Source organism: Alnus glutinosa, chromosome 9 (assembly GCF_958979055.1).
Source record: "Alnus glutinosa chromosome 9, dhAlnGlut1.1, whole genome shotgun sequence".
In the NCBI taxonomy this organism is placed as follows: Eukaryota; Viridiplantae; Streptophyta; class Magnoliopsida; order Fagales; family Betulaceae; genus Alnus; species Alnus glutinosa.
This window is the reverse complement of record NC_084894.1, coordinates 26009955-26018861: the sequence shown is the minus strand read 5'-3', so window position 1 is coordinate 26018861 and position 8907 is coordinate 26009955. Positions and strand designations below refer to the sequence as shown.

Here is an 8907-nt window from a genome sequence, read left to right as displayed (position 1 = left end):
GCACGTTGACGGCAGTGTCCTTTTCCTATTCACCCTAGAATCTTAACAGAGAGTGGTGTAACAGACAAACTTGAAACAATAGCAGAATAAGCAAAATAACCAGCCACTTGGGCGGATGCTCAGATTATAACAGGACTCAACTCAACACTTATGCTCTGATACCAAAAGGGGGGCGGAAGCAGGGAGTGGGGGCTTAATAGTAGAATGTGGTGGTTGTGTAGTGGACAGAGTGGTGGCGAGCATAGATGAAACACATACAAAAGTTTATAAGGAAAGATTCAATCTTGAACAAAAGAAAGGAATCTTAAGTCACTTTAAGAAACACATAAGTGAAATAGATATGCAAATCTCTTATTTCAATTTTGTTGATGAGTTTTACCCTGTAGAAAACCAGGTCCAAACCATCTCTAAGGAAAAGTGGGTAAAAGAAGATAACACAGTTGTTTCTTCAAGTCACCCTCCACAAGAAACCATAGTGTTCCAACATAGAACCACTATGGTTAAAGCCTCACCCTTTAAGGTTGCATCTGAGAATTCAGATGTTAAGAAAGTCATTGAGCAAGCCAACTATACCAACCAGTACCTAAACTCCATAGGAAACCAGTTGGATAAGATTGAAGAAAAGCTCGATAATAAGCCTCTCCCAAAAGAGAAACATAAGCCTCTTAAGTCAGAGAAACCAATAATCAAGTTTCCAGATCTTAAATCAGGAACTGGATTAAAGGTTAATAAGGAAAAGCCCTTTGTTGAGAAAATAGAGGATATGCTTAAGGATTTGGTTAAGACCAAACAAGAACAGCCTAATAGTTCCAATACTTTGTTTGTTACTAAGATCCCTGAGTCTTCTGATAATTCATCAGAGATAGAGTTCTCTTCGGAATCTGATTCAGATGAAAATATCAGAAAAGTTGAAAAAGCCCTTTCAACTTTAGAGTTGAGTAGGATCCATAAGCCTAAGTTTCCCCTAACAAGTTTCACTAAGAATTGGTATCCTAAGCCTACCCCTCCAGATATCCAATTTGAGGAAAGAAACTTCCAAAGTCAATTAGTAGTTTCTGCTGATAAACTCGTATATATATATATATATATATATATATATATATATATATATCACATTATACATTGTTAACAATAGTCATATATTATACTTGTATTATAGTTAGTTATATAGAATATATTATATTTACTACATGCTTACATTATACATATACCGTAGTTTATACTCTCTACAAATATAAAATAACATATTGTTAATTTGTTATTTATAGACTATAGTTATGTACTATATTTTGTTATATGTCTTATATTGTTATATATTATATATTTATGTTATTAATAAATGTATAGAGATTGTTCACAAACTCGGGCTTGGACAACGCTTTGATCACACATTGAAAATTTTAATAGTAATCATCGAAACCTAGTTCAGCTAAGAATGTCGAGTAACCAAGTTAAACCAAAGGAAGCCAAATGACCTCCATTGAAGAATACTGAATGGAGGATGGTACTTGTCTTATAGCAGTTCTCCAGACACCAAGTTTTTTCAGTTGTTTCAAGTTCCCAAGGTCCTCCGGCAATTTATCAACTTTTGAGCAACCGAATAGAATGAGATATTGGAGAGAGGTCAAATTACAAACGACACTTGGAAGAGTCAAAAGACTTTTGCAGTCTGCTAGATCCAGTACAGTAAGGCCACTTAAACGCCCAATTGATAATGGAAGTTCTTCTATGGCAGTCCCATCCAATTTCAGTTCCTTCAAACGTTTCATATCTCCCACAATTTCAGGAAACTTCTTGAGCTTCCAACAATCAGAAAGAATCAAAATCTCAAGGGAATCCAAGATAATGTTGCATGGAAGGCTAGTAAGAGATTTGCATCCTTCCAAGTTCAGTAAAGTAAGGACACTTAAACGCCCAATTGATAATGGAAGTTCTTTTATGGCAGTCCATTCCAATTTCAGTTCCTTCAAACGTTTCATATCTCCCACAATTTCTGGAAACTTCTTGAGCTTCCTACAACCAGAAAGAATCAAAATTTCAAGGGAATCCAAGCTAATGTTGCATGGAAGGCTAGTAAGAGATTTGCATCCTTTCAAGTTCAGTAAAGTAAGGCCACTTAAACGCCCAACTGATAATGGAAGTTCTTCAATGGCAGTCCCATCCAATTTCAGTTCCTTCAAACGTTTCATATCTCCCACAATTTCTGGAAACTTCTCGAGATTCCAACAATCAGAAAGAATCAAAGTTTCAAGGGAATCCAAGCTAATGTTGCATGGAAGGCTAGTAAGAGATGTGCATTCTCCCAAGTCCAGTAAAGTAAGGCCACTTAAACGCCCAATTGATAATGGAAGTTCTTCTATGGCAGTCCTATCCAATTTCAATTCCTTCAAACGTTTCATATCTACCACAATTTCTGGAAACTTCTTAAGCATCCGACAACCAGAAAGAATCAAAATTTCAAGGGAATCCAAGCTAATGTTGCATGGAAGGCTAGTAAGAAATTCGCATCCTTTCAAGTTCAGTAAAGTAAGGCCACTTAAGCGCCCAATTGATAATGGAAGTTCTTCTATGGCAGTCCTATCCAATTTCAATTCCTTCAAACGTTTCATATCTCCCACAATTTCTGGAAACTTCTTGAGCATCCGACAACCAGAAAGAATCAAAATTTCAAGGGAATCAAAGCTAATGTTGCATGGAAGGCTAGTAAGAGATCTGCATCCTTTCAAGTTCAGTAAAGTAAGGCCACTTAAACGCCCAACTGATAATGGAAGTTCTTTTATGGCAGTCTCATCCAGTTTCAGTTCCTTCAAATGTTTCATATCTCCCACAATTTCTGGAAACTTCTCGAGATTCCAACAACCAGAAAGAATCAAAATTTCAAGGGAATCCAAGCTAATGTTGCATGGAAGGCTAGTAAGAGATTTGCATCCTTCCAAGTTCAGTAAAGTAAGTTGTTTGAGACCTGCAACGGATGGGTGCACCTCATATAACCTCTCACATTGATAAAAAATCAGCTTCTCAAGATTTTGGGCTCCAGTGAAGTTCGAAGTTTTGATCAAGTCGTAAGAGTGACTAAGGTCAAGGATCTTTAACTTGGGTAAACTCTGTGATAAAACAATAAACAAATTCAAGCAATCAACTTATCTGAAAATAATAATAATAATGAAATAAAAGAAAAAAGAAAAAAAGAACACACTTAATTGCATAAGTAGTACTGAAGATCTTACCTTCTTTTTGTTCCAGATTTCTATAATGAAGCTAAAACGCAAATCAAGTATAACGAGTTTATCAAGTGAGAAACTCCATGGCAAAGACTTCATAGGATATAGAGGCAAATCAATCACCCGCAACTTGTTAGGAAGATAACTAAGACTTTTCCATTCATTAGCCCACAACTCGTTAAGAAGACTAAGCCTTTCCCAATTAATATCCCACAAAATGTTAGGACGACGACGACTAAGGGGATCAGCGCACACGATTTTGAGAAATCTTAAGTTCGGCAGCTTCAAGAAGGCTTCAGCATTCAAGTGTAATCTAGGTGGACCATCCCTTAGGGCTATGCCTTCAACTCTTTCTGTTCCCTAGTATATAACCAAAAAGAAAGAATTGGTGTAGGGAAAGATATATTAAAATCTAGAAGTGCAGAAAATATATACAAAAATACTAGCTTATATTCTCTATTTGCCACTTACTGTATTATTCGTTAGCACATGATGGATGTCTTCCCAAAACCACAATCTACTACGTCCGCCAGGCTCTTCACAAGATTCACGCCGAACGATCTCCCGACCCATTTCTTCTAACAAATCATGCAATTGCAATCGTTTACTTGAGATGGTTATAAGTGACTTATTGATGAGATTATCTATACCGATTTTTGGGTGGTAACCAAAACTCTCTAGTATATCTTCCACACGATCTTTGTCCTCCCCTTTGAAGAAACAAGCAATGTCTAAAAATATTTTTTTCTCTAAATCTGAGAGTCCATCAAAACTTATTTGAAGTTTATCGTGGATTTTCTCATCAGGGATTTCTTTTAGCTTTCTTAGCATGCTTTTCCATACATCTTCACTTCTTTGATACAAAGATGAACCCAAAACTTCAAGGGCTAAAGGAAGGCCTTTAGCGTAATTTAAAAACTTCTTGGACAGCTCCACAAAATCTTTAGGGGGGCTGTCTTCCTTGAAGGCTTTCCGACAAAAGAGTTGAAGTGCTTCATTGTAATTCATTCCCATAGCCTCATATATTCCATCTTCGGCCACATCATGTTCAATCAACAGACGCTTGTTTCTAGTTGTTACGATGATTCTGCTCCCTCCACCAAACCAGCAACGATGTTTTACTAATGCACGTAATTGTTCAAGTTGATCCACATCATCAAGAATGATAAGAACTTTTTTACAATATAGTCCGTTTCTGATCGCATTAGCTCCCTCGTAATCATTTTGTATAGTAATACTGCTTTTTGTCTGGATAGTACTGGAAAGAAGTTGTTCTTGTAAAGCAACTAGACCATTTTTTTCAGCTTCTTCTCTAACATTGGCAAGAAAGCAATTAGCTTCAAATTGACAAGTAATTCTTTCGTAAATAGCACGTGCAAGAGTTGTTTTACCAATTCCGCCCATACCACATATTCCTACAAAGCGAACATCATCCACCCCTATACCTAAATATGAATTCAACATTTTGTCTACACGAGACTCTATGCCAAAAAGATCATCAGAAACAATCGGCCGAACTATAGAATTCAATTTATCAAGTATCTCCACAACAATTTCTTCAATAACTTCTGCCTCGGGCCTGCAATTAAGGAGATGGATAATCTTTTTTATGAGACAGATTGTCAAAAAAAAAGGGAACATTCAGTAAATTCAACATAAACTTTTAGAAATAATTTTACTTATAACCCCCGATCTTTTATCACTTTTGCAATTAGAGTATTAATCTTTAAAAAGTGTCAATTTAAGTATCCATCTTTTCATTTTTTTTTTCTTTTAATTTTAACCCTACGTTATAATTTTTCGTTAAATTCTATCAAAATTTTCAAAATACCCCATTTTTTTTAGGAAAAAAAAATTCAAGGATTTGGTATTGATAAGAATTTAGCGAAATTTGTAAAAATACTAGTGTCTGAATATTTGAAAAATTTATAATTTTTTTTTTAAAAAAAAAATAAACGTATTTTAAAAATTTTAATAGAATTTAACGAAAAATTATAACGGATGGTTGAAATGGAAAAAATTTAAAAAATAAATACCCTAAATTGACACTTTTTAAAAATAGATACTTTAATTGTAAAAGTAATGAAAGATTGAGAGTTATAAGTAAAATTCTCCCTAAACATTACCATCCAATTTATTATTTGAATTTTTTATCCAATTTACAATCTTCCAAAACTTTAAAAAGTTACCATTGACCTCTCAAACTACATAATACCCTCCTATTATGATATATTTTTTTTATTGATAAAAAAGAACGAAGCACGTGTATATAAAGTGGTTCAACAAAGAGCACTTGAAAAATATATATATATATTATTTCATTATATTGCTTTATAAAAAAATAATAAAAAATAAAAAATAAAAAATCTGAGATTATTATATATACACAAGGAAATGGACGGGTTCTTCATTTGACCTTCGTATTTAGAAGTACTTCCTTAACGAAGTTAGACGCTAGAGTTCAATTATAAAAGGTTGCATGTCAAAAGACTCAATCGCACCGAGTTGAATACTCTAAAGACAAGAAATCAACCTTCGATATTATCATGTGATTTTATTGTATTGTGAGATTTTTTCTTACACTTATTTTAACATATTACGTTATATTTATCTTATTGTTAATTTCGAATTAATATTATTTTGTTATTAACAAGAATTTATGCACAACCCAAATAATTTCCAAGCGTGCGATTCTTGTTAGACTGCAGTGCAGTCTGAATGCGTTTTGTTTATAAATACATGTTATGTGTTTAATTGGGACCTTTGTTTAATTAGCTCTTATCAGTTCTACAACTTTTTCCTGTATATGTACGTACACGTACACACATATAATGAGTATACGATTGGTTAGCTCTAATTTATACGTATTTGCTAACTAGTTCATGACACATAAATTTACTTGGTGTACGAGAAAATTAAAGAAGTATGACATAAATATCTAACGCAAGAGAATTAAGTGTTCATTTTTGCAGTCAAAATCAGAAAATTCTCAGTGGAAGAAGAAAGAAAATTGTCACCTGTCCTTTACATGCCATCCGGATGCATCGGCCACTTCTATCAAAGCATCTCTCCATCTTTGCACCTTCTCTCTGTTCTCCTTGAATTGTTTTTGATGTTTAGCAAAGGCCTGCGCATAAGTACTCCTCCTATTCATCCAAAAACAAGTACTCCTCCTATGTTTGCGTACGTAAGAGGGATTCACGCCGTAGAAAACAGGCAAAACTGTGAGCTCCGTCTTTTTCATACACTCAACAATCTTTTCAAGTTCATCTAAGCACCACGTCGACGACGCATAGTTTCTTGAGAGAATGATGACGGCAAACCTCGATTCTTCTATGGCTGTCAGGAGCTCTGGCCGAATGGGTTTTCCTCTCTCAAGTTCGTCGTTGTCCCTAAAGGTCTTAATTCCTTTTTTATCCAAAGCGGCGTACAGATGGCTCGTAAAGTTGTTGCGGGTGTCTTCGCCTCTAAAACTGAGAAAAACATCGTATTGGTATTCCCGTTGAGGCAAAGAAGAAGAAGAAGAAGCTGTTTCAGTGGTCATGGAAGCCATCGGAAACATACTAAGCGCGCAGTAGGCTCGGATTAATTAGCGCTCTATATATGTATGCAATAAAATCCGATCCCCGCTTTCGTCCCCTCCCCCCTTCCCCCTTCCCTTTTATTGCTCACATTCGTCAAAGTGAGGAAATTTCGAGGAAACTACCTCCGTCATCGCCTTTTTTCAGTCATTAATAACACTAATGACTGAAAATACAATAAAATAATTGTTTACACGATAGGTAAGATAGAATAAAATCATTTTTTTTTAAAAAAAAATTAAAATTGATAATAAATTTACTGTGTAGGTCATCATGGATGATGTGGATGCTCTTGCCGTGTGTAGTGAAAAAGTCGTCAAAGCGAAGAAATTTTTAGGTAATTACAGATCCAGACTTTTAAAAGTCTTAAAGTAGTCACCTATAAATGAAATTTCTAGGTGACTACGGATCCAGAGATAAATAAATTAATTATATATGAAGTTAATTTTTAAATAGAAAAAAATAGTATAAAATGAGTAATATCATTGTAACATTATCAATATTCAATAACTATAATCTTTTTTATCAAAAGAAAAAAATAATTATAACCTCTAAATTACAAGACCTGTTAAATTCGAAATTGGGCTTAGACAACTCATCTAAAAAAAAATAATGGTTCTGTTATTGGTATATACATCTTTTTAAGCCTCCTTTAGCTAAAATAGAATAAAATCATTTTTTTAAAATTAAAATTGATAATAAATTTACTGTGTGGGTCATCATGGATGTGAATGCTCTTGCCGTGCAGTGGAAAAGTCGTCAAAGCGAAGAAATTTCTAGGTGACTTCGGATGGATCCAGACAATTTTATTGGAAGGGCAAGACATCAAATAGGGAGGTCAAAAAATACAAATGAAAAATATTTTAAGTTTTGAAGATTAAAATTAATATATAAAAATTAATTAATTATATACGAAATTAGTTTTTAAATAAAAAAAATAGTATAAACTGAGTAATAATATCATTGTAACATTACCAATATTCAATAATCATAATCTCTAAATTTCAAGACCGCTTAGATTAAAAATTGAGCTTACAAATCTAATCTAAATAAAATGAGACTTGCCAATAAGTAGTTTTGCACCGCTTTAATTTTGTGATTTGCGTTGTAGTAATGGGTAATATGAGTTGTTATGCCATTTGCAAGTCGTCGTTCTGTATCGATGACAATCCGACACTTGTCTTATGCCCCCTATTAAAAATATAATTAAAATTTAAAAAACTAGAAAAATTACATAGTTCAAAAAATCAAAACATTAAAAAAAAAAACTTTTAAAAACATTAAAACCAAATCCTATGCACTATAAAGGGAAGATTCCGGATTCGTGGAATGTGATTTTTCTAGTAAAAGAGACGAATAAAGTGTACTGCTCACATCTCCTATTTTCACACGGCATTCTCCTCTGATTGATAATTTAATTTGTTTATTTGTATTAATAAGATTTGCATTAGCCTGAAATGCTAGGCCGTTTGAGGTGTATTCCATGGCGATGGAGGTGTATCTCGTTGTTGGTCTTGGGCCGGGTGTAGGCTTAGCTACTAGGCCCGGTCCTAACATGGTTTTGGCTCTGTTTTTGGTATATGAGTCTCTTTGGATTATCTTAGCCATCAGGCGCTTGAGACCCATTAATATATAATATCGTCCTTCAATAATTTTTCAATTTCCTTAATTGATTAATATGCTAATCAAACCAAGATAATATGAATTTGTCTTGTAAATCTATCAATATCTAGGCCCTACCAGGCCTCCCATTACATTGCTCATTTGTCTTATATATATATCATTCTCTCATCACAATAAAAAAAATAAAGAATAAGCACAAAAGCACATGTGAGTTGTATCAATTTGCACCTACTCAAATCTCCGAAAGAGGATTAATGCTTATAAAATCATTCATTTTTATATTGTACGTTTCCTTTGTACATATCCATGGCATTCCTTTTCAACCCAATTGCCAACTTGGCTCTGTTTTTGGTATATGCATCTTTCTAAGTCTCTTTGGATTATCTTAGCCATCAGGCACTTGAGACCCATTAATATATAATATCGTCCTTCAATAATTTTTCAATTTCCTTAATTGATTAAGAGCATTCTTAGTAGCCTCA

At 33.9% G+C, this 8907-nt stretch overlaps 1 protein-coding gene across 1 annotated transcript; it reads right to left on the bottom strand.

The window, feature by feature from the left end:
- Positions 1–1364: 1364 nt before the first annotated feature.
- On the bottom strand, positions 1365–6892 carry LOC133878542 (disease resistance protein RPV1-like). Its single transcript, XM_062317102.1, has 4 exons — positions 6239–6892; positions 3693–4800; positions 3228–3581; positions 1365–3104 (listed from the first exon to the last, which is right to left on the bottom strand). The coding sequence occupies exons 1-4, from the start codon at positions 6781–6783 to the stop codon at positions 1452–1454; spliced, it is 3660 nt and encodes a 1219-aa protein (XP_062173086.1). The 5' UTR covers positions 6784–6892; the 3' UTR covers positions 1365–1451.
- Between the last annotated feature and the right edge of the window lie 2015 nt (positions 6893–8907).